Source organism: Pinus tabuliformis, chromosome X (genome assembly GCF_031772625.1).
Source record: "Pinus tabuliformis cultivar Carrire ecotype Pingquan chromosome X, CPIR1, whole genome shotgun sequence".
Classification (NCBI taxonomy): Eukaryota; Viridiplantae; Streptophyta; class Pinopsida; order Pinales; family Pinaceae; genus Pinus; species Pinus tabuliformis.
This window is the reverse complement of record NC_142308.1, coordinates 1,338,343,803-1,338,371,464: the sequence shown is the minus strand read 5'-3', so window position 1 is coordinate 1,338,371,464 and position 27,662 is coordinate 1,338,343,803. Positions and strand designations below refer to the sequence as shown.

General features: G+C 38.4%; 1 protein-coding gene across 1 annotated transcript; it reads left to right on the top strand.

Moving 5' to 3' along the window:
- The first annotated feature begins 7,578 nt into the window (after positions 1 to 7,578).
- On the top strand, positions 7,579 to 8,160 carry LOC149145011 (uncharacterized). The gene has a single exon (XM_089448895.1). It carries the CDS (start codon positions 7,769 to 7,771, stop codon positions 7,979 to 7,981), a length of 213 nt encoding a protein of 70 aa, XP_089305021.1. The 5' UTR covers positions 7,579 to 7,768; the 3' UTR covers positions 7,982 to 8,160.
- Positions 8,161 to 27,662: the final 19,502 nt, after the last annotated feature.

Genomic DNA, 27,662 nt, shown 5'->3' with positions numbered 1-27,662 from the left:
AACCATAATAATGACACATCATTACTAAATCTGGTGCAAACAGTAACCTAAAAATTCCGTGATTTCGTAATAATTTCCTCGATGCATTGGAATTTGAATTACATATGCCCAATAACCAACCAAGTATTTTCCAATACACCCGAATTAATCACTGTAATCATTTCACCATATTACCATGATTTTCCATTATTCTTTGCGTTTTTCAAAAACTTACCGGCCACTTTCACCACTTTTTACCCTGCACTCCACCATGTTGTCACCATTGTTGTTAATGTGGTTGTTACTACTCTCTCCCCAATAGTTGACTACGTCCAAGTGTTGTTACTATTTCCACAGTGATGGGTGGGTTGGTTGTGCATCACGAGCCAGAGGACACCACCTTGGTCCACAACAATAGAGAAGTGTGGCAGATTTTCATCAATGCAGGTTGGGATGTTTATTTTAACAAGTTGCAGGGATTCGATGAAGGGATTGCAATAGAATTCGCACTCAATTTGGGTGAAGAGAGCTCTCGAGTTAGAGGGATAGAAATCCCTATCACAGAGGAAGCTATCGCAGAGGTTAGTGGATTGCCCCAATAGGGATAGAGCTAGTTGTCGATTGTTAATAGTTGTAATAAAATAAAAAAATATAGAAACAAATTTAACGAAGACTTGAATTTTAAGAATGGTAATAATAATAATATTAATCTTAACCCCCCCTCTCGTAATAACAAAGTTTATCAATTTATCTAGTTTTTCTTTTCCCCCTTCTGTTTTTAAGCTTTTGGGTAAGGGTTTAAATTTTTCCCTAGCCCCTAGGAAGGTCCCGGTAGATGATATTATTTGTGATGTGGAATTCGGGATTAGAGGTTTACCTGATAATATTAAGGACACTATTAGACATGATTATGCTGTAGTCCTTAGAAAAGCAAAGCCCCCTCGGAGCAACCTCAACAAAGAATAATATGGCACCCTCACATCCTTAAACCAGAATAAAGACATCGTTGTTCTAAAAGCTGATAATGGAGGGGCAGTTGTTATTCTTGAAAAAGAGGAGTACCACAAGAAGATGTTAGATCATATTTACAATAGTGGAAGCTATAAAAAGCTTCCCAAGAACCCGCTTAAGAATATTTTGAGGATTGTTGCTCTTGCCATCAAATCCAGTAGTTCAGTAAGTTCCCTTTGCCATAAACTTATTGAGAGCAATCCCATTACTCTGAGGATCTATGGGCTTCCAAATATTCATAAGGAGGGGGCTCCTCTAAGGCCCATTGTCAACACCATTGCTGGTCCTACCTACCTTTTGGTTAAATTCCTTGCCTTTAAGCTTAAACCCTTGGTTGGCCATACAGAGTCTTTTTGTCAAAGACTTTGCATCCTTTTTTGAGGAGCTAAAGGAAATAAAGCTTAAATCAAGGGACATTCTTATTAGTTTCTATGTTTTTTCTCTTTACACCTTCATCCATATAAAGGAGGCCATGGAGGTGATCAACTGCCTCACAGATCCCAATACCGCTCAGTTAGTTGAGATTTGTCTCACTTCCACTTTTTCCAATTTTGAGGGCGCGTTTTTTGAACAAACCTGTGGTGTTGTCATGGGCTCACCCCTATTCCCTATTGTTGCTAATATTTTCATGGAAGATTTTGAAACCAAGGCTCTGGCCTCCACTCGTCTCCTGCCTAAACTTTGGAAAAGATTTGTAGATGACACTAATGTCATCCGATCTCATGGCCAAGAGGAGTTAGATCTCTTCTTCAAGCATCTCAACCATCAATCCTTCGCCATTAAGTTCACCATGGAACAAAAAGTTAATGGTTGCCTCCCTTTCCTTGATATTCTTATTTCAAGGAATATTGCTAGTTCCCTCTCCCACCAAGTGTTTCGTAAGAAAACATACGGAGCAATATCTTCATGCCAGTTACCATCATTTCCCAGCTCAAAAGTTGGGTTTTCTCAACACTCTCGCTACTCGTGCCGTTACGATATCTGATTAAAAGAGCTTCGAGAAAGAGAAATCCCATCTCCTTAATGTCTTCGTTGAGAATGGTTATAGTAGACACCTTGGTCAGAAGGCTTTCCTTAAAGCTTCCAGGAATTCGGTTGTTAAAAAAGAACCTAAAGATTGAATCCCAGGGGTCCACCTACCCTTTGTTCAAGGGACCACTGATAAGATCGCTAGGATTCTCAAGAAGCATAATGTTCCCTCAACCTTTAGACCCCTTAACACCATTCATAAATCCCTCCATTCTGTGAAGGATCCTATCGACCCTAAGGACATGAAGGGTGTCTATATTATTCCTTGTTCCTGTGGGACCCCCTATATTGGTGAAACTGGATGCTCTATTAATCAAAGGATTAATGAGCACGCAACTGACCTAAAACACAGGAGAACCAAGTCTTCCGCACTAGCAGAGCATGCGGAGAAGACCAAACATCATGTGTGTATTGAGGAGGCCAGTGTTATTGCTAAAGTTGCGCAGTTCCATCACCAAAAATTTAGGGAAGCCATTGAGATCAAAAGAAGACCAAGTAATCTCAATAGGGATGATGGTTGGAAGATCAGCAGTTGCTGGATTCTGGCCCTCTCTTCCTAATCATTCCTTCCCCTTCCTCCCCTCCCTCTATTTATAGCTGGTTATAATTTTCTTATATAAATATTTTCTTAACCTACTCTCTTTAGCCTTAATCCTTTGATCCTCTTTAGGAATCTCCCTTGATTTCTTATTTTTGAGTGACAATCATTTTCCTAACTATCTATATTCATATAGCTAAATTAGACAACTTTACCAATAAATCCATATAATTTAGTTACCTTTAAAAATAATACTATTATTATAACACTATTATAGTAATAATAATAATACAATAAATCCTTATTATTACTAATTTCCCTAGAACTGTTAGTTACCCTAACCATTAATTATTAGAATAATACTTCAACAAGAATATAATGGTATCTATTATTACCTCACTAGTCGAGTATATATAGTATAACAATAATTAATATTATTTTTGTTAATATTAAATACTTACAATTGCTAATATCCCTAGATCTATTAATACTCTGACCCATCAAATAACATTTCTATTAAATTTATTGATTAGTTACACTTGCCATTAATAATAAATTAACCTTATTATAATAATAATATTTTATGAATTATTATTTTAGTTAATATCAAATCCTTTTGATTAATAACTGTTAATTTCCCTAGTTCCATTATTTTAGGTGATCATTTCTATCAATTTTATAAATATTCCCCAGTAGTATCTGGGTATTAAAATAATATTTTTTAGCATAATAATAGTATAATTAATCAATTTGAATAGTCAAGTCTAGCCGTTTCTTGGTCAAAATTTTAGCCGTTTTTTCTAGTATGATCTATTATAGTTGTTTTTCTAGTCATTGGAAGATCTGCTCTCCCTATTTAATTCTGTAGCCATGATCTGATTCTTCAACTTGTCCTAATGATGAACCACACTCGTTGGTTCAAAACACATCGACAAATTGTATTAGCATGTCATTTACACCAAAAATTCTCTTAAACTCGATATTTAGATGATATGTCGATGACCTTTGCTGCTACTCAAACAGATCATATCGAGCACTTGTTCGACGGCCGTGAATTCTCCTTAATAGCCTAAATTCAAACTTGGAAATCCACCGTGACCTACTATCAGAATGAGGTGAAAAGAGTCCAGGAGCAGTCATCCAATGCTATCTTCGAATATGTAGAATGAGTGGACATATTACAACTGAGGCATGTGAAGCACCAGCTCAAAGTAGAATAGTTGGAAGGGAAAGTGTTGGAATTGAAGGATGACAAAGAATAGATGTGCAAGCTAGCACAACAGGTAATGTCATGTCACCCTCCTCCTTCTAGCTATGCCTTGTTCTTGCATGATCAATTTCTTTTCCTCTGTCTGGAAAGCATTAACAAGGAGGTAAGTCATGAGATCGAGGACTCTTTACAGTTCCTCCACATATTGAGAATCCATTACTTAGTAACCCAGCATTTGATGTGTGAGCTCTATCTGCATGGATACTTCCTGCATGATGACAAAGAATTTAACCCGGTCCCATATGTGGTGGACATTCATTTAAGGGCTCTCACCTCCTATAATCTTAACCATATAAACTGGCAGAAGGCTTCTAATACGTTTGAGTCAAATCAAAACACGAAGCCTCTTATGATGAGAGGAGAGCATGAATGGTCTGTAACTATGTACAATAAGCACACCACCTTTTTAGAGATCGAGGGAAATAGAGAACAGATGTTGAGGACACAGAAGTGGTGCATTGATATTTGTGTCAAACAAATAGTCACATTTCAAGATGAGGCCCTTGACAGTTGTAATAAAAGGTGGATGATTTCACCTACATCTATCCGAAACAGGGAACCTTTTGGAGCACCAAATTTGTCATGGGCACTAAGTCAGGTGCCAGGGTATGTCGCATGCATCCAAACATGCAGGGTCTGGTGGATGGTACTCCAATTCAAGTTCCACACCATTTGGCTGCCAATAGAGCATTATACCCCGGCATATAATGTACCAGATGATTAGTGGAAGGAATTCCTCCTCTTAGAAGGATACAAGGTCCGAGGAACAAATATGGTAGAAGAATATGATCTTGCCCAACTTCACGAGGATCACAACCATTCTAACCCAGTCCTGTGGAAGCAGCGAGCTGCATGAGAGCATGCAGAAGGCTAGTTGGGGGAAGATGTTGGGCACCAAATCTACTTATCTTTTCCTTACCCTTTCACCCATCCTTCCATCATTTTTGCACCAATTGATATGCATTTATTGTGATAAACCCATGAGGTAACCCTTCTTTCTTTGTCTCTTGGAATATTTAATTGATGAAGTAAAGTCACAGGGGTTTTGCCTATGCAAACTACTAAAACTTGTTATTTCCACAGATTCCGGTGAACAGGTATCACCTTCACAACATGTAGTAGTAGTCCCACGATTCACAACATTTGTTCAGTAGCTCCATGACAACATAACCAACTCACAACTATTTTCAAGCTTATTTTGGATCTTTTCTGTTCTCACTCTCTCGGTAATTAGTTGTTGTTTCGAACTGTTGTATATTTTGGGCATTAGTTGCCAGGTTTTGGGGAATATGTTATTACCCATGTATTGGTATAAAAGGGATTTTATTCCTATGCGAAGGGTTAGCCATGCAGAGATATGTATTGTAACAACTCTTTTACACATTAATAAGATATAAGCAATTTTGATGTTCTTCCTTTAACTGTAAATTAATAAGATACAAGCAGTTTTGATGTTCTTCCTTGATCAGGTGTTGCATATTTCTTTTATGTATGCTATTTTATTCGTTGTGTCTTTATTCTTTATCTCTGTTACAAATATCTATTTATTGTTGTGAATGTCTATTAAGTTCTATAATTTATTTCCAACTGTTGTTATAGCGATGCTTTGATTTCTTAGTCGTGAGTCCTTGGTTGATGTAATATTGTAACCTTGCTCCTACATATACTTTGCGCATTACCTTGAAAACTATACACACCCAGATTGATGAATTAATGTGGGAAAGGGTTGAATAATTTATTCATACTTGGACACTAACAGCCTCAACCAGGTTTGCATACAGCCATTATGCCTTTAGAACATAGAGAAAGGAAATCAAAGCTAAGCTTAGTGAAGCTTCAATTGAACAGAGAAATGTGGGCAAAGAAATGATATAGAATTTCCATTTTTCATAAACTAAAAGGCTAATTAAACCTTAATCTTGTTCCAAGATTTAAAAAGAAGAAGCACAAGTTGAAATCGTTTAATCCCTTAGGAATAAACCCACATCGAAATCAAATTTGCCAGCAGAGCATTCAACAAAGAAATAATTTGAGCATTTTCAAAATTATAAATATATATACAACATTGTAACAAATAAATTACCAGTTGCCGATTCAATCCAAACACAGTGAACATGAAACTTAGAGAAGAGTTGTTGCCATTGTAGGGCATGCTCTTTTTAAACTAATATATAAATTACCAGCTGCCGATTCAATCCAAACAATAACCTTAAAGAAATAAAGAAATAATCTGAGCATTTTCAAAATTATAAATATATATACAACATTGTAACAAATAAATTACCAGCTGCCGATGCAATCCAAACACAGTGAACATGAAACTTAGAGAAGAGTTGTTGCCATTGTAGGGCATCCTCTTTTTAATCTAATATATAAACTTATAAAACCTGAGGACAACCCTCACCACATAAAATCTACAGTTATCTTAAAACAATTAAATCTTAACATAGGCTGACCTTAATTATATGAACATGTCTCATAATGACCATAGAGTCTAGTACCATTTCAATGCTTCAATAAAATCAATAAAAAACCTAAACATTAACTCTCTCTAAATTAAGGCATTCAAGAAGAAAATTGGTATCTGTGAGAACCCTTAACGGTGAGAAGTGGCATGCACATACCCAGAACAACTGACAAGAGCAAGGCAAAGCACCATGACAGAACATCGGAGGTGGTGCCTCGCATCGTTGCTCAAAGTACCAAAGGACCTCTAAATGCACCTGTAACAAGCCCATGAAGTGCATTACTCCTTATGACTATGAGCAATAAATAAACAACAAACCATCATTTCAACTAGTCAAATTGATATAGTGAGAAAAATACCTATGAGGGCCGCACTACAGGCCAATTCCTCCACACAAATAGAGCCTTGAGGCTATCCTCTAGCTGCAAAGGAGCCGCATTGGATAGCATGCAAGGGTTTCATAAGATGAGCCTAATAGCTTAAGGCCAAACCAAACAAAAAAATTACAAACGCAACATCTGAACATAGGTCTCACCCCTAGCTTAACTGAAGCTGCGAGGAGTCTCTACTATCGGATGAGTTCGAGCAAGCCTAACAATGAATGGAGTGAGGATGCCGAGAAAGAATAACCAACTGGTAAGCAGGCAGCAGACACACTGAGATCTACTCCCGCTAATGCCCGAGAGTACAATAAGGATTAGATTAGAGTTAATGTAATTTCCGTTAGCAATAAATGTCAAGCATTCAGAGTACAGTAGCATTTAATTGCTAAATAATGTGATGGGTATAATATTTTGGATAATAATTTAATAAAATTCACATGAATTTCGGAGTAATTCCTTATGGCATGGTATTTAAATTTCATATGGTATATAAATTGTTTTGGTTTATATGCTATAGGAATCACAGTAGTTATATGCGATAAAAGTTAGTTTTTTTTTTTTTTGTGAAGATATGACAATGTATAAGGAAAAAATAATTATGTAGATAATTACGCCGTAAGGCGTTTCACTTTGAAATGAATTGCCTCAGCCGCTGCCGTGTCTTATTTTTGACCGTAGATTTGTGGTGTTAGATGATTGAATGAAGTGTGATCGTTGATCCAACACTGATCCAAAACTGAACGATTAATGAGGAAGTGGGACGGACTCACCACCAGGGCGGAGCCATCCATTTCGCAGCTGACATGTGCTTGTTATATTATTTTTCCATGACGCGTGATTTGTCCGTTGGTCCTCCGAGGCGCAGACGATTATTAATACGCGACACTCTCAACCATTGCATTGCAAATCCTGTTATCTCACATTTCTCGGTCCATTCTGGTCGACTGCTCGAACCTCGAGCAGGGAGATTTCCGCTTCGAATTTGTAGTGGCCTGTCTGAGATTCACATTTGCTCAGCAGGAATTGCGCTTAGGATTTGGGCTTTTCCACATCAATTCGCAGTAACAGGCGCGTTGTGAGCGTGAGCGAGAATGGCAGGTGCAGGCAACTACGCATCTGCGGCTCTCTTGGCCGTTGTGTTGATAATGGTGGGAGCGGGAGTAGCTACAGCAGCAACAGAGGTGACGGCAGCATCTCCCAGTCCAACAATGGAGGCAGGTGCTGCTTCCATGGCCTTCGTTCCCTCTCTATTCTTCGCCATCATGGCCTCATTCATACCCTTCTTGGCCTCTCGATTTTACTGAGATCTGTTGCCGTTGCTCTTGGTCATTTTTAATGATCAGGGAGGGGTGGCTTTTATTATCCTATTTTATGTATATTTCTGATATGTATACGACATTATAGGTCTAGGTTTTGTGGAGGCCATTCTTTTCTGGATGAGTGCCAGAGTATTTTGCATCTGCTACACGCTTTTCTTCCTTCATTCTTTTCACGGCCCTTTCTACTGAATATGATTTGAGTTAATAAATTTTGTTTGATAATCTTGGACTTAGCAGATTACAATTGCTTGGCAGATTTTGAGTTTTTCTGTTGTTTTAGGGTTTTTTTATGAATCCCTTTGAATGTTATGATGTTGTTTGTCGAGAGTACTTTACAATGGGATGAGTTTAAATATGCTATCTAGTATGAGGGTAATGCACTAGAAGCATTGGTTCGCATGAAATCCTTTCCAACATAGGGTCATGTTCCATCTTTTTATGTTAGGGGAGTGACTGCATACTGTCATAAATGCTCTGGTATTGTATTCTATTGTATGGTTGAGTCTGCGAGAGGGCTTCTGCATTTGAATGGTCAGTGGAGGGCTACATTAGAAATTAAATTCATGTCAGTTCAATTGAAGCAACCGTTTAATTGATGATAATTGTCCAGGCCCATTCTGCTTGAACGAATTCTTTTTCATGGATATTTTAATCGACAGCTGCTGGACTTATTCCTCTCCAGATGACTCTTGTTTTTACATAGTGACAAAGAAGGAAGCAGAGACTGTAAAGGGACCAGAAATAGCTGCTATAATTCATTGAATACCATATATTCATTATTCTTCGAGTAGCGTAAACTATTGTCAGATACGGTGTGTATATATATAAATATATGTCGGAGGATAAGAATACGCAGGATATCCATCCCCTTTCACCATTTACATCTCTTACGCTAACAAAGTTTGATATCAATGAGCCATGATAAGCTTTCCAGCTCTGTATGACCATAAATTCTTTTAATAGTGCATTATAGTATCTTTCCATCTGTGCATGTGATCATAAATTCTTTTAATAGTACATTATAGTATCTTTCCATCTGTGCATGTGATCATTCAAAATTTTCGATGTGCAGAGAGTCATTCATTTTAGGATTAAAAAAGTAGGAAGCATTTGATACCCTGGCATGCGAAAAGGGTACAAAGCATATTATAACCTGACATACTCATCTTCTGACATCAGACCAAAAGGGTACAAAAGCATATTATAACCTGACATACAAATCACAAATTCATTTGCTGACATATCCTGATAAAAGGGCACAAAGCATAAAAATAATGGCATATAAGAAGAGTTGAAGATTTGGTAAGCCGGTGCAATTTGTTCTTGCATTTTTCATCTTGTGTGTTGAAGATTTGGAAAGCTAATGTTATGGTGCAATTTGCTTTTAATCTTGTAAAATTAAATGATCCAAAATGACATTAATCATTTAAAGGGGCTTGGTGGATAAGGTATCACTCAAACGGCTATAAAAATGTTCTATGTTACACTTCACTTTATTTGCACCTAGATTCAAAATTGTGTTTGAACCTTTCAGTTCTATATAGAATATATTTATGCCGTAAGGCATTTCCCTTTGAAATGAATTGCCCCAGCCGCCACCGTGTCCTATTGTTGACCGTGGATTTGTGGTGTTAGATGATTGAATGAAGTGTGATCGTTGATCCAACACTGATCCAAAACTAAACGGTTAATGAGAAAGCGGGACGGACGCACCGCCAGTGAGCCATTCGTTTCACAGTTGACATGTGCTTGGCTCGCACTACCAACAAGGGCTCTGCCTGGACTCTAGCTCTGAACCTCCACCTCATGCGCAAAAAAAAAGACCATCACGATGATGAAGTAGAAGTAATCCTCCCTCATAACACTGGCGAGAAGAATGAAATCGGCATCTTTCCATGGAAAATGTTGTAATAATGTTGATCTTGAAACAGGCGGCCAGATCATGGCGCCATTGACAGAAGGCTCCGGACTCTGCAGAAGATTGTTCTCGGCAGCAAGAAAATGGAAGTCCATACACTTTTTCAAGAGACTGTCGACTATATTTTGAATCTTCAAATGCAAGTTCAAGGTTTGGAAGCTCTTGTAGATTTCTACATTGCGAATTCTGCAGGTCATGTGGTCGAGTCCGCCTCACTACAGGACCGATCAACATCCAGCGCTGCACGGGTCTGATATGGTATATACATGAGCTTGCTTGCTTGTCTGTATAATTTTAACTATGCAGTGTATATATGAAGGCAACGAGGATGTAGCTGGTTGTTACCTGGGAATGTTTCTCACTATATGGTATGGTTGTATAAGGCCGATAAATTTACTCTCTATAAAGGTACTGCTCCTATTTGTTAATATCTAAATGGGTGAGGATTAAATATGGAAAAATGGCCTGCTATTTTATTGAACACCACAGAAAGAAGAGTATTGAAATATGGAAAGAAAGGGATCTGAGACGAGTAGAGAAAGAGGAGCGCAGAAGAGCTAGAGGCAGACTAAGAAGTTAATCAACATTGTTAGAGTGCCTCGTCGTTGTTGTTCCATGAATGACGCTAAAGAATAAAACTTGCTCCCACACAAAACACCAATTTTTTCGGTCCACCTCTTTTCCTCCTCAGCCCTTATGATGGCACGACAGCCCTTATATATAAAAGTGTGATGATGTTTACACTGCAAATTGCATATTGATTTTCACATTTGTGTGTTTTTGAAATTTGTACTTTGTGCTCGTAGAAGCAAGATATTTTATAAGATGTGTACTTCGTGCTTGTAGAAGTGAGGTATCTGCTTAACGTTGTTTGTTTTCCAAGTTTGTTTATCAGAATGTTTCAATAGATACACGTGAATCTAATTTGGTATCTATTTATCAATAGATACATGTGAATCTAATTTGGGATGTATTTATCAGGAGATCAAAAATAGGATTTATAGATGTATTTTTTTTTGTAATGGGAATTTTTGTATTAAAAAAAAATTGCTACTGGAACATGCTGCTAAAGCAGTATATAGGAATGAAGGTTACAATTTTTGTATTAAAAAAGTTGTTATTAGAACATGTTGTTAAAAATTCTTCAATAAATGTAAAAGGAAGAGGACAAAAAACCATACTTTTCTTGACAAAAAGAGAGCAGGGGATTCAAGACTAGATCTACTGAAAATTAAATACATTGTTTTTTTAGTACATGAATAGATTCTTACAAATTTCTTGCACAAGGTAATATAAAAATAAAACATCTCTAGAATTTAAGTGAAACCATCTTTTTACTAGATCTGTAGGAAGATCAAGACACCAGATTTTGGAGATTTCTTACTTTGATATTTTCTATATTTTATTAATGGTTAATAACATTGATTAATTTTTAGAACATTTGAAAAAAGAAAGATTGCATATTTTTCTTCTTTACTTCTTACTTCTTTTCTAGAATACTGTTTTTGTCCTTTCCTTAGGTGAAACCTCTTCCTCAACAGGTGAATTGATGATCTCTGATTGCACTAGATCTGGAACTGCTTGATCAAAATGGGATATTGAATTAATCATTCAACCTTGACTTTTCCTTTTGTAGAGTGCAGAATTCCAAATCTATTTCTAGAGGGAGAATGGAATTGTGTGAGCAAAATGGGGTATTGAATTAATCATTCAACCTTGACCTCTGCTTCTGTAGAGTGCAAAATTCCAAATTTATTACTGGAGGGAGAATGTTGGTGAGACTCAAATCTATTAGAATGAGGCCTTTTGTGTTTCCTTGGAATTTGTTTGAATGTTCATTGCTATTTATTAATTTGAGAAGATGACGATGAAATAGAAAGAAGTTGAGATATTATAGTCTTTGGACAAATTTTTCTAAAACACACACTTATCACAAAAATTACATTTGAAAGGAACTTGCTCATAATCTAGAACCTAAAGATGACTTGGACCCTCCAAGTCAGCTAAATTACCTTTGGGAGTTTTGCAAAATACATTTCAACACAAATTTTGGCATGCTAGAAGTTGTATTCCTTGGACTGTAAACTAGTAATATAGCAAGTCAAATTACTTTTGGGAGTTTTGTAAAATACATTTCTAACACAAATTTTGGCACATGAGAAGTTGTATTCCTTAGAATGTAAACTAGTAATATAGTGGGCCAATTTTTCGATAGATTTAAAAATACCAACAAAAAGGGGAAGATATGAAAGGGGGAAGATATGACAATTTGATCCCAGCAGGTGTAGAAAATTTCTATGTTAGGATTAAAATTCAAAGTCAAATAGATGAGAAACATTTTCCTGGAGTCTATGAAGTAAGGCTCAGATCTGAAGATCAGATCTCTATCCTCACATTCAACAATAAAAGCATGATATCTGTTTCCACAGTACAGAGTACCAATGAGTTCATGATCTACCTAATTGTTAGAAATCCGTTCTAAAATAGAAGTATAATTAGGGCAAAGGCGGATAACCTTACCCATCAACCCTTTTTTCCTTGATAATTTTAACATTCTCGTTGACTGCAGAAGAAAATTCCAAATTAAGAGAAGGAATTGTGCCGGCTCCTTTTACAAAGCTACTTAGGTGAATCACTGAACCATGGGGCAGTCAAAGACCACCCAGCAAAGAACTCTTTAAATCAACAACTCTGATTTGCGGGCGAATTCTTAAAACTCGGCCATCAACCAGTAAGGACACAGCAGAAAACACAAATCAACAAAAACGAAACTCGCAAACATAATAAATCCTCAGTCATGGAAAAGGAGTCCTGAAATGAGCAGAAGGCGGTAGCTGAGATAGAAAACGGAAATTGTAAATTCTTGCAGCAGCTAACGGCGACGGCTAGGATTACCCTAGCCGCTCCGTCTCTTTTTTTCATTTTTTGGTATAGGTGCTTATCAGATCCTCCCCCGGTTAACATGGATGTATTCTAATGGATTTTAATGATGTAGTTGGAACTGTAATTAACATTTTTCTGTGCAATAAGTAAAATGAGAAAAGTAAGCATCTTCATATGGCCACCTTGTTGAAGCGAGCGCAAGTAGAACAATCCTTTAATGAGGCTCGTTGATTAACCTACCGGGCTATTCATTTTTCCCCTTTAATCACATCAACAACCTTTCTCCATAAACTTGTCGGCTTTAAGAGATTTCTGAGTAGAATTTCGCCCTTTTTTTAATAATTTAAATTTAAAAGAATGACAGTTATAGATGAAAATGAAAACAATTGCAGCTTGCTGCTCATAGAATCTTTTTATTGAAAAATTGTTATGCCCAACTTACTCATACCTATTCCTATAGACTTGGCATGTATATTGCCTAAAATACTTGTTTAACCATGTCTTAAAAATGTGCCTTGAATAACATTTTAATGAATTTCTTTGAAAGATAGTTGGTTTTGAACTTTTACAAATTTGTATATTCCTCCAATAGTTTTTTTTAAATATGTTTTTATATGCACTGTGTTTCAATCTTTTTTTAGTCATTAAATTTTGGATCAAGGTGAAGAAAAAATGATAAATTAGAAATCATATTAATTTTTTTATTAAAATGATAAATCTTAAATCATAAAATATTACATTAAAATGTTCAGTTATGAAAATAAGTTTTTCTCATTATGATTATTTTATCCATGTTCACCATAAATTGTGATAATTTATACAGTTACATATGTTGGCATTTTTCATTGATATGTTTTATAATATATAGATAAATAGATAGATAACTTAGAAAAAGTTAATGTTGTAAACATTGGAATTTTATATGTTTATTAATTATATGTGTTGAACACTGACGAGCGAGCAAGTGGTCTAGAGAGCGATGGAGACGAGGGTTTCAATGGTTTATGGCTCTCTGTTGCCCACTGCATTGAATGATTTCTTGGTCGCAGACGACCTGTCAATCTCAGGGTGCGAAAAATGGCTTCCCGTTAATTTCATGGAACCCAAATCCTGGAATAATCTTGAAGTTTTACTGCATGCAGAGGGGTTCATAGATATCTGTTGTTTCCTGGTCTCCATGCCAGTGAAACTCTTAGTCTCGAAGAAGGAAGACGCCTCTGCGGGGGCCGTTGGCATCAGCCTTAGCGCAGAAGGAATTGAAGGCTTCAAACTCGATTCTGGCGCTCGAGACACTGAACGCGTAAAGGAAGGGGAGCATTTTTTGAAGAAAGATTTCAGCGATATCCAAGCAGGGGGGCTCAATGTCACAGATCTGCACAATGGGGTCACAGATCTGCATTTATTACAGATCTGCATTCATCGAATCCTCAAGATCCGACGTCAAGATACCGACTCTGCGGCAAGGTCAATAGTGTTCTATCCACATCCTTCCTTTTCACCCAATCTAGTCCAAGATGTGTTTGCAGGGTCAAGGTTTAGTTCTGAATCAGACGTCCTGACCATGGATGGCAGTCAGATGCTCAGATCTGCAGTTAAACCATCAGATCAGAAGCCTAGAAGATCTTGGGGCCTAAAAAAACCCCAGATCTATGGGCAAGCAATTATCAGGCGACAAGTTTAGATGAGCTCAACTCTGAAGTAGCTTTCTCTCTTGAACCAGCCAGATCTGCCTGAAGAATCACATGCATTTCAGATCCAAGTCAATCTTTCAGGCAAAACGACAATGTTATGGGTTCGCGCAACAGATCTTGTGCAGGATCTTCTGCAAAAACTTGAATGCCGGCTGGGGATTCCCTCCTCTTGCCTTAGACTGCTATATGAGGGTAAGCAACTTATGCATCCCCTTCCTCTCTCCTTTTACAGCATTCATAAGGATGCCTCTATTGGGACTTCTTTCCGTTTAAGAGGTGGTTCCTTTGGGCAAACCTCCTCTACCCCATCTTTCTCTTAAAAAGATGCAGGATGCAAAAACGCTGCCCAACCTCAGGTCTCTTCTAAGGCAGCCCAGCTAAATGGCGCTCCAAAGCTGTTTCTGGTAGACAAATCAGAGGAAATTCCCTCCATTAGCTTCTCTAATCTTGGGGTTGAAAACCACTACCATATTTTTGCAGAATCAACACTCATATGCAGATTTAATGGGTTATGGCCTCGCACAACAGATCTTTTCCAATGGGTCCATTCCTTTTGGACTAAAAAATACAAAATCTTCTTCTGTTCAAAAGGTTTCTTCCTGGTGGTTTTTGACTCAAACGAAGACTACCAGAAAGCCTTAACGGGAGGTCCTTGGTTCTGGGGTTCGGCTGGGCTTTTTCTTAACCCTTGGTTTCCTGATTTCGACCCTTCTACAGTAGTCATCTCCAAGCTTCACATTTGGGTCAGGCTCCCGAATCTTCCGGCTCATTTTTGGGATTTCTCTGTCTTCTTAGCCATTGGAAACACTTTAGGACGATACCTGGCTACAGATACCTCAAGAAGGGAAAATGGTCTCTACACTTACAGCAGACTGTGTGCAGAATTAGATATCAACAAAGGACTGCCAGATCAGATTAATCTCAAGTTTGGAGATTTCCATTGGACTCAGCCATTGGATTATGAGAATACAGCCTTCCGTTGTCGCCATTGTCATCAAACAGGGCACCTTCAGAGTACATGTTCCCAGTTCAAAGATAAAAAGAAGAATCTGAATCGTAAGCCCAAATCCAAGAGATGGAATCCTTTTGAGCCTCCCCATCCGTTGGACGATTTATGCTTCTCGAGTTTGGAGGAGGAGGAATCTAAGGCAGATGTGCAGGTTGATGAGGAAATTGAAGCGGATTTGCAGAATGAGGAAATTCCGATGGACACTCCCTCGGTTGATCCGGAGGTTCCCTCTAACCCTCAGATTTCTCAGAAACGTTCTCATTTCTCTTCCTCCTCAGACTCTGATAAGGATGCTCAGCCGTCAGAACAGAATAATCTACACCTTGTCATGACTCAGCCAAGCTCCACTGGGTGGATAAAAGTGAGCAAGAAAAAAGGCAAAAAATGTCGTTTTGCAGGAAATAACCCTTCGGGGTAGCTTTTTCTGCTCAGTTCTTTCCTTTGTATTCCTTTGCTTTCTATGGCCATTCCCTTGTCTATCTCTATGGAGAAAGGTTGATTCCCTATCACCTCCAGCTCCCCTGCTTCTCTGCTCTCCCTGTTTCCAGGCTTGATTGTACTATATCTTTTCCTCTCTTAATAGAATTAGTCTTTATTCAGGAAAAAAAAAATTATATGTGTTGAAATTTGGTTATTAACAATATGTATCATTTTTATTTACATTTATCTTAATGTAATATGCATAATATGATTAGTTTAATAAAAAATATTGTTTTAAAAGTGAAAATGAGATTACTAATGTTTTGTAATGCATTTGATTAAAACTAACCAAATATGTATATTTATTTGTATTATAATCGTAGCTTATTTCGAATATATTATATTTTTATTTTAAAATGGACGTGTCTTACCTTCACATTGAGCACAAATGGAGTAACACATCTCCCTCATACTTTCTTATGGAATGCAACTCTTGGCACAAAAAAGAGAGTTATGAGAGCGATGAATTCCACTCCATTTTTGGATCCTCTACTAGGTGAGTAATGAATGTGCATGACATGGATATGATTAAGAAATAACACTATATAATTTAGGAAGGAGGAGATAATAACTCTCTATATAATATATGCCTTATCTTGCTTTGTCAGCTATTAGAACCAATATTGAATTGACAAATTATTAAGGTATTTCAATTTCAATACCTAATCCTAGAGGGAGAAGATATGCATGAGCCTCCTTAAACTACAAGTGGTGACGATCTTACCAAGGAGATACATATTTTGTTAATTGAAATCACCTAGCTTCTTAGGAAAATCCACTTGAATCCATTTGACTAAACGATTGCCTTCAACCCAGCCTAAACTCAGGTAGAGAAATATGATGATAAACATCATAGTTTTTGTTAATATACACATGGGAAGTGAGGAAATTGACAACCATTACAAACTGATATTTATACTCATCAGTTTTAGTAAATTCATCCTCCATCCTTTGGACTAATGGATATTTACCCAAACAAAATGTGTGATTCAATCATATTAGATAGACATGGCTAGTCCATGAATTTGTAATTATTTGTCTTAAGGAAAAATCCCATGTGCTTAAATGTTCCAGGTGGATATTGGTGGCCACCTGCCAAGTCCACCTGGACCCCCACCATTGTTTCTCTCAGTATTTTCATTTTCCTTAATTGTAGCACAACTTACTATTTTTAGCAGTTTTTCGGGTCATGAACTTCCGGAGCCGTTTTGAGGCCCTAAACGACATTTTTTTGGAAATCTGGGGGCAAAATGGGCCCATGGACCAATGTTTCGCTTCCCAAAGTGGTAGTGCTCGGATAGATATTTCTAACAAGCTATGGTACGCATCAAACGGAGATCATATGCCAAAGTTACGACCTCGGGAAGTTGATGTACCAATTTACCCAAACTGGGCCCACAGTTTGGCATTTCATCTTCTAGGGTTAGGTTCTGGAATGTTAAAGGTTTTCCATTATTTCTCAACAATAAATAGGCCTTCGAGCCTCATTGTAACACAGTTTAGAGGCATGTAGCCACCACACATCTCTTCTCAGAGATAAGCTACCATCGCCCTAGCTGGTTTATTTCCGTTCCTGTTTGTAAGCATATTTCAGTGTTTTACATTAACGAAATGAAGTATTATTTCCACCACATATATGTGTTTATGGTTATCTCTGTAATTTGTTGCATTCCTTTTTAAGCCTGGACTAGTGGTATCAGAGTGGTCTTCTTTTTCTCTATTTTTCTTTCCATGTCCCCAACGAGGTCGGAATAAAAGGAGTTAGGGCTTGAATTGGTTGAACCTTTGCAAGACTAGCCTTGCAAATCTCGACGGCCTCCCATGGCGGATGAGAAGAAATATGAGGGCGTAGGAGATCCTATCAAAATCTTGCTCAAAGAAGCCCTCAAGCAACAATGGAACGCGATGATGGATAGCTTTGCCCAGATCCTTCAGCGGCTACCCAGAAGCGACGCATCAGCTTCCAGCAGCTACTCTGGAAATGCCACACCCTTTAAGGTACAAGTTAATCTTGAAATCCCCATATTCAAGGGTCAGATAGACATAGATGCCATAGATAAATGGTTAAATCTATTAGAGGGTTATTTTTCTGTTCATGAATTTACAAGTCGGGAAAAGATTGTTTTCGCTCTTCTCAAAGCAGCCCCCCATGTCAAGGATTGGTGGGAAACCTATTGCGAGCAGAAGGATGAAATTACCGGCTCACTATTTTCAACTGCACCCACTTGGAATTCATTCTGGGATGCCATCAAGGAGCATTACTACCCTGTCAAAAGCTATGAGGATGAATACATAAAGTGGACCATGCTACGGCAGGGAAGGGACCAATATGTGCCGAAGTTCACTAATCTTTTCCATACCCTTCACACAAATTTGGGTATCAAGGATTCAGAACAAAATTTGGTACTCAAATACCGTGGCTTCCTGCATAAGTACATCCAGGAAGAAATAGAATTCCTGAACATCTCCTCTCTCGGCACAGCATACCAATATGTGGTCAAGGTCGAGCAGAAGTTTAAAAAAAAGAAGCGAGACTTTGGATTTGCTAATCAAAAGAAAGGGAAAGGTGCCCCTAAACCATAGAACAAAGGACAAAGCCAAGGTGGGGCAGCCCAAGACAACCCACTAAAGCTGCAAGTAAAGAACAACATTGCGAAGACAAAAAAGGACACGGGAAAATGGTGTGAGTTCCATAAGAGCTCCACTCACAACACAAGTGAGTGTTGGGCCATGTAGTCATTGGTGGCTGAGCTAAAGGTTTCAGAATCAGATGCATGTTTTGACTCTGAGTTAGAACCTAACAAGGGAAATGACAAAGGGAAGCAGATCATTGATGTGGATCCCAATGCCACTATTGCAACCACCAAGATCCAGAAAAATGAACCCGAAGATCCGGAGGAGGAGGAGCGTCTCTTCCACTCCCAAATGTGGGTAAAGGGCTCTCCGCTATAGTTCATTGTTGATAGCGGGAACCAAAAGAACCTCATTTCGGTAGAGGTCATGAAGCAGTTGGGCTTACCGACCACAACACATCCACAACCGTACACCATCAGGTGGCTTCACCAAGGACGGGATCTTCACGTGAGCCAGCAGTGTCGCCTTCCATACAACATCAAGCCCTTCATGGATGAGGTATTGCGTGACATTGCTCCCCTTGAATTTTGTGATATATTATTAGGAAAACCCTACTTGTGGAAGCGACATGCTGTGCATGAATCAAGGCCACGTGCTATTATTATTACATTGGGAAATAAGTTGTACAGGATACCAGAGGTAGAACTGCCTACCGCCATCTCTTTGATTACTGCAAAACAATGCAGTAAGCTCATTTCCAAAACTGGGAAATTTGTTTTCCTGATGATACGTCCTGAAGGAAGGAAGAAGACGGTGGCCACGGCCTCTAGACAAGGCTCCTCCGTCTGACAACTACAAATGGACATGGTCATGGAGGAGTACGAGGACATCTTCACATCCCCCGCAGGGGTTCCTCTACACTGTCAAGTCAAGCACTTCATCAATCTAACTCCAGGTGCACTGCAACCCAATGGACCAATTTATTGGCGCTCTATTCTGGAGAATGACGAAATCAAGAGGCAGATTCAGGAACTACTACATAAAGGTCACATCCATCCGAGTTCATCACCTTGTGGGATCCCAATCATGTTGGTACAGAAGAAGGATGGGATTTGGAGACTCTGTATTGACTATCGGGTGCTGAACAAGATCATTGTCCGCAATAGGTACCCGATCCCGTGGATTGATGACCTCCTGGACCAACTAAAGGGGGAAAATATTTCAGCAAGATCAATCTAAAGTCAGGATATCACGAGGTACCAATTGAACACTTTGATGTGTGGAGGATTGCTTTCAAAGCCAAGGAGGGCCTTTCCGAATGGTTGTTTATGCCTTTCGGATTGATGAATGCTCCTGCAACCTTCATGAGGCTAATGGATGACATCTTGCAGCCATTAACCAACTCATTTGTAGTGGTATACTTGGATGACATTATGATCTTCAACTAGAGTTGGGAAGAGCACCTCCACCACATCCAACAGGTTCTCCAAACGCTGTCGCAACACAAGCTATGTGCCAATTTGGAGAAATGCACTTTTGGCATGACCCATGTTTAGTATCTGGGATACATTATTGATGAACAGGGGGTGCATGTGGATCCAACCAAGATCCAAGTCATTTGGGATTGGCCATTTCTCTACAAAAGTGACCCAGAATTTGGCCACACATACCAGACACTCTTAGAGGGTCAACATGTTCTAGATTTTCACCTCCAGGATGCCCTGTTATGCCGCCTAGGTCACCTTTGTGTTCCTCCAAGTGAGTGTGCCAAGATGATTTGGGAGGCACACTACAGTCGGGCTACTGGGCATTTCGGGGTGGACAAAATGGTGACAGTACTACAAAAGTATTTCTATTGGCCAAAACTTCGACAGGATGTCAGGAAGTACATCAGATCATGCACTGCCTGTGCCATTGCCAAACTGACCATCAAGAAGAAAGGCCTCTATATCCCGCTGCCTAACCCTAGTCAAAGTTGGGAATCCATCTCCATCGATTACATGTCAGGCCTTCCTTCCACTAAGCATGCAAATGACTGTGTTTTTTTGGTCATCGACAGGTTCTCGAAGATGGCCATTATGGCGGCCTGCAAGAATATTATCACAGCAGAGGCCACTGCTAAACTCTTCTTTGAATGAGTGTGGGTGCACTTTGGGATCCCACAGTCTATCATCTCAAGTCGGGACAGTCGGTTCCTCAGTACATTTTGGTCCAATCTCTGGTCAATGCTGGACACCAAACTCACTAAGTACAAAGCCTTCCATCCTCATACTGATGGCTAGAGAGAGGTTGTCAATAGGATGATTGTACACATTCTGTGCATGTACAACTCAAAGCATCCATGCACATGGGACGAGAGCCTCCCCTATGTTCAGCACAACTACAACTGATCTCTTCACAGCTTGACTAGCCACAACCCTTTTCAGGTGGGGTTGGGATTCCAACCACTATGCCCCATTGATGTGGCCATGCCACTTGCAGCTACTCGCACAGATTCGGCTCATGTCCAGTCTGAAATAGACAAGGCAACTAGCTTCATTGAGCACATCCAACATATTCGCCTGCAGGTCCATGACATTTTGGAGAAATCAAATGCCAAGTACCAGCAACAACATGATCAACATCGAGTGCCAGACAAGTTTCAGGTGGGCAACAATGTCTGGTTGCATTTGCAAAAGGAACGCCTTACTGGAGCCTATCGGAAACTGAGACCAATCCACTATGGTCCTTACACCATTACTAAGGCTATGGGAGATAATGCATTTGAGCTCAAAATTCCTCCATTCATTAGCCTATACCAAGTGTTCAATGTGGACCACCTTCGGCCATACTTTCCACCATTGTTAGACACATCCAACATTGCAGAACAACTCACACCCACAGAATTAAATCCAGATTACATGGAACAAGCTGCAACTGATCAAATTATAGACACACAGATCAAGAACACTTGCCAACAGAATATCCAACTGTATAGAGTTGTCAAAGCAAGCCAACTCCTTCACTAGGGCAAGTGGCTCACCAGGGACCAAGTTCAACAAAAGTTTCCTCATCTCATGGAGGAACTCAACGCAATGGGGACCAGTGCTTCCTAAGGGGGGAGGAATGATCCAGGTGGATATTGGTGGCCACCTACCAAGTCCACCTAGACCCCCACGATTGTTTCTCTCAGCATTTTCAATTTCCTTAATTGTAGCACAACTTACTATTTTTAGCAGTTTTTCGGGTCCTGAACTTCTGGAGCTGTTTTGAGGCCCTAAACGATGTTTTTTGGGAAATCTAGGGGCAACATGGGTCCATGGACCGATGTTGCCCTTCCCAAAGTGGTACTGCTCGGATAGATCTTTCTAACAAGCTATTGTACGCATCAAAGGGAGATCATATGCCAAAGTTACGACCCCGGGAAGTTGATGTACCAATTTACCCAAACAGGGCCCACAGTTTGGCATTTCATCTTCTAGGGTTAGGTTTTGGAATGTTAAGGGTTTTCCATTGTTTCTCTACAATAAATAGGCCTTCAAGCCTCATTGTAACACAGTTTAGAGGCATGTAACCACCACACATCTCTTCTCAGAGATAAGCTACCATCGCCCTAGGTAGTTTATTTCCATTCCTATTTGTAAGCATATTTCAGTATTTTACATTAATGAAATGAATTATTATTTCTGCTATATATATGTGTTTATGGTTATCTCTATAATTTGTTGCGTTCCTGTTTATGTCCGGATCATTAAAACCTATATCGAGAATCCTGTGTGGAAAGGGAAACGATAGGATTACCTATTGCAGAAGCTAGCTAGGTACAACAATCAAATTTATGCATGAATTATTTACATTTAAAATAATCCCTATTTTAGATTAATGATTACACTAAAAGGGCAGGCAGCGTTAATCAGTGTAATGGCCAATTTTCATCAACTTAAATTATTTTATGGTTAATCAAAACTATAGAACATAGTCATGTATTATTAAAGTAGCAACATCACATTAACATGTGAAAACGTCAGATGTATGTGGAAACCCTTGCAATAAAAAATCACAAATTATTTTATCTTCTTTAGTTTTTTATTACATAGATTTGTGGGCACCAACCTACTAAAGGAAGCAACCCCCAAACAATAAATTTTTCAATCACCAACCTCTTGAAGGAACTAATGTTGAAAACTTTGAAAGCACCATCTTGTTCTTGGCTACAGCCTAATTGTGGCACCAACATCAAAAATATGAAAGCACTAAATTATGGTAGACTTCATCTGAACACACTTTTGGTCTATTATTGGTTCAACAAAATTCATATAAGATGGAAAAAATAAAAATTTCATCCTACCTAATTGAACTTGAATCATAGACCTTCCACAATGTGAAAACATGCTTCACCAACTATGTCATTTTAGTCCCTGTTCAAACTCCAAAATGGATATCCATGTCATTTGCATGAATCAAATCATAGAACATAGGGCAACATTGGACTCATATACGTTAGAGAGACAAGTCATACTCCTTGCACGAGACATAGTCGGGTCATACTCATCATGCCAACTAAGTCATACTCATACCTAGGTTATCCTCATCATGCCATCGATGGCATACTCCTTGAGTCAAACAAAACATGAAGAGATATGTCATACTCATAGCCACGTTATACTCATCGTGCCAGCCAAGTCATAGTATTTGCAACAATGAAGTCATGATGAGACAGGTCATACTCTTTGTGCCAATCAAGAAGATCCATGTCATACAATGATATTATAGTCACTACACCAACCAGGTCATAGGTTTTGTTTCAACCAACATATGAAGATCCACTCATAATCTTTTCACCAATTAAACCATGAAGAGGCATGCCATATTATTTGTGCCAAACACAACAAGGTTATACTCTTTTCATCAAAAAACATGAAAATCCTAGTCATACTCTTTCTGCAAAACATAGCCAGATAATGAACATATGCACCAATTAAACCATGAAAACCCAGGTCATGAACCTTGCACCAATTAAACCATGAAGTACTAATTCAAATGCACCAATCAGACAACTTTGGTGAGCTAGATCATAGGTGCAATGACAGCCATACCGTAGGGAATTATAGAAAAATGTTCCCAATCATACCATGAGGAGCTAAGTCATAAATGTGTGTGGCAATAAAATATCTTTGGTGAGATAGATCATATGTACAACAAGAGGCATAGTACAGGGAGATAAAAAAAAATCCAATTATGCCACGAGGACCCAGGTCATAGTCTTTGTGCTATTCAAATCATAGGGAATTAGAAAGTAGAATGCCAATCAACCTTCATAATATGAAACCACACCATGAAATCTATTAAACATGTAACTACTGAAAGACAAATATTGAACCACCTTACTCACACCATGAAGGTGGAGCCTTTGATCATTGTCTGATTCTCATCTAAATTACATTTTACTCAAGACATACACCCATCTATATACATACAAGTGCATGAACCCAATTTGGGTATGTGGCCAAGCTTAGAGAACCTTCATGGAACCACACTAAGTGACCTACACATAGGGGTTAATGGTGATCCCCATGTTGGAATTAGCATGATGTCATAATCATAAAATGAAAATCCTTGATTCATTCCATGTTTCAACAAAATTGGTCACTATTGGCCAACAAAAAATTTCATTTTATCATGCCATATGGCACCATGTCATGCTACCATATCATCACATACTTCTACATCATCATTCCCATTTCACCATTCTTAAATCAGTATCATGCTTCCACATGTCACGTACTACTACATTATCATTTCCACATCATCATTCTCAAATTAGTATTGTTATATCATGTGTCACTAGATTTATGTCCATCTAATCCAGATATGCCCCTTATAAATCCATGTGAGAGGATCCATTTCACAATTGCATGTGCTAGGGGAGTCCACATGGCATCCTAACATGTTCAAGTCCACCTAACACTTGCCACATGCCACTATCACATTTGTCTAACATGAGGGTGTGGCCTCCACTAAACATCATACAACTTAACACTTTATTTATCTTTCCTAAAATTTATGATAGCCAAATCTTCAATGAGATGCACAAACTTTAATTAAGGTGACCAATATGTAGGTTCACACCAGCCACCATTTAATTCCCTCATGGTCATGAATCTCATCCAACGATGCATTAAATTTAATAGTTTTGCTGTTTTTAATAACAAGTTTGGAGTTTTTTCCCTATCTACCATTGTCACCTTAAAATTGACATACCTCCTTATTTAGTAATAGTTTCAACAAGTGCGATATATTGTTGGGAATGTTTCAAAGGGGAAATTCTAGTCATATCATCCATGGATTTCCTTGAGCATAATAACATCAATAAAAGGTTAATAAAATTTGATCTCACTTGTCATCATCCCGTATGATCTTTCATGTAATCGAATTATCAGACTCAACAGTCCACCTACTTTCTCTTACCCTTTGACATCAATGATACTAGTTGTCATCAACGGATCAATTAATAGCATGAATAGCATGGATAAATTTGATAAGTACCTTCACAAAAACAAATATAAATCAATGAAGAAGGAGAAAAACCCTTTTAGAGGCCCGAAGAATCCTTAAAGCCTAATCAGGGGGTATCACTTTTGAGGACTACATAACGGATTGATTGAATATATCTCATGATCTAGTACACTAAATGAATCCCAATAGCTAATTTTAGGAGAATTAGGCAAAGAAATGTCTAGATTCCCGAATCATAATCTTTGAAGGCACATAGCTTGGGAGAAATGAGAAGTTTATTTGATTCCTTCATATAGCATATAGCCTCTTAAATAAGAAATATCACATGGTGGACTACGAAGAAATTTAATTTATCTTCTAGTATCATGTCAATTAATATTGGATTTAATTGGTGAGAAATCACCTTTGGGACAATATTACATATAAAATTTTAGTAGGGGATGTGCCTAAAATAATTGAAAGAAACCGCACATTCCTTATTTGAGATGGGAGTGATAAAAGTGGAATTGAATTCCCACATAATTCTCTGTACTATCTAGATTTGTTTACCACATTAAGTAAATACTATTTTAGGAGATCATAAATTTTTCTATAGAATTGGACCAAGAGACGATTTGGACCTCAACACTTCCATCTTTGCATGAAATTGAGAGCATCCATGACTCCATCCTAAAAGAAATCGTCCTCTAAATCCTTGTTCAAATCCTCATTTACAACATAAGGAAAACTGGATAGCATCTTTGGGATCTCCTTGATTGGGTATCTTTCTAATTACTTAAATAAATATTGAAAATCCATAAATACTTTATTTTCCTTCTATTTGAAGTAGTGCTCCATATATCCATAAATTTTTTTGATTTCATGAATTGTATTTAATATTTTCTATATGAGGCAAACTTATGAAAAAGATTGTTCTTATTTCTTCCTTTCTTGATCAAATGGCTTAACATTCAAGTGGCAAGATACCCATAAATATTGGTGTCCCGATTTTGTGATTCATTTTTGAAATAAGTCGATATCTAAGGAAAAAAAATGTATTAATTCAAGACATTTTATTTTTTTTGTAAATCGAAGGGCTTATATTAGTTTCTCAAAAATTGGTTACATCCCTTCCAAAATTTCTCTTCTCCCGGCCTCACTCCGACGATATTTTTTGCCCAAGAGAGGAGTGAAAAATCTAAAAGCATAAAGTTGTTTCTTACAGTAACCCCGTATACATACTAGCCCTATCACTTCAAATAGAAACATAACAAAAAAGTAACCTACAGTGACCATACTACATTGGAGAGTTCAACGCCTGACCCTTTCCAACGACAATAGGAGGATTGTGCCCCTCATCAACATGATAGTGAATATGAGCCATCCTCACTTCGATTTAGTCTAACCTTTCACAAGACCTACATTAGCTACAACGAACTAAAGTGAGGAATTCCAAAATTTATCTGTGAAAGAATTACAAATCATTTATGTAAGGTATGAGATCATTCTATCATCATACCTTTATTGGTAGAGAATATCCAAACTTGCATGGATATTGCACAATTACTCAACAATTGAGGCCAATGTTTGAGGCCGTACCATGCTCCCTGACGATGGGGCATGGTCCTAGCCTATCTCCCCCTTTGCTTCTACACCCTCCTGTTACACTAAAATTTGTCACCATGACTACTCGCAGTTAGTATGGCTCCATCAACTGTCATACTATCCTCCTTGGCAAGCCTCATACCTCTGCTCTCCATGTCAAACTCCAAGAAAGAGAGAAAGTCATTAAAAATCTATATATCTCTGGGTACGCAGTTTCTCTTAGCCTTACCTGCGTGTACGCACCCCAAGTTCACAATACCTGTGTACATGTACGCTCTGTCTGTAAAGCAATGGGTGCGTACTCCTGTAAAGGTCAAAAGGCGCAAGTTTCACTCCAAAAAAGTTACTTGTGGTCATTTCTAGAGCATTCTAGAAGCTTGTTTGACGTGTATGAAGCGCCTCCAGATGGTTCATGTATCCCTACCAAAGAGGAACTTATCTCATCAAGAGGGGAGCTATCCCATCCAAAGAGGGGCTTATCCCATTGATGGTGGACCTGAATAACTTCCTCTAGAGCACTATAAATACAGGCATTGGGCCAAAGGGAGGGAGGTTGAAAGCTGAACATTCTTAAGGGTAGATGCTGTTGGAATTAGGACTCCCTTGTAAAGCTTGAGACGAGAGATTCCCATCCTTTCCTAGCCTTATTTGAGAGTTGGTGAGCTGATCAAGGTAAAGGAAAACTCTTGCTGGACCCTAGGAGGGACTTGCACAACACCAAGGCTCAGGTTGTAATGGTTCCTTTTATTACCTTTTAATGCAAATGAACTTATTTTTCTCAGCATATTGTTATTCATGGTTTGTTTCATATACTCCTTGGTCTGTATGATGGATATGTATTGTTTTATGAGTTTATCAGGTGCTATTTAATCTTTTGGCTTGTTAGTGAATGCAGGTTTCGAAGAGAAGGAGGAGCTCATCCGGATCGGCGAGGATGGACTACTACAAAGCATTGGACTAAAGGTATGTTAAAGATCCCCTGATTACTTGTATTTGCAATGCATGTTTAGAGAAAGGTAGGATTTATTTGTC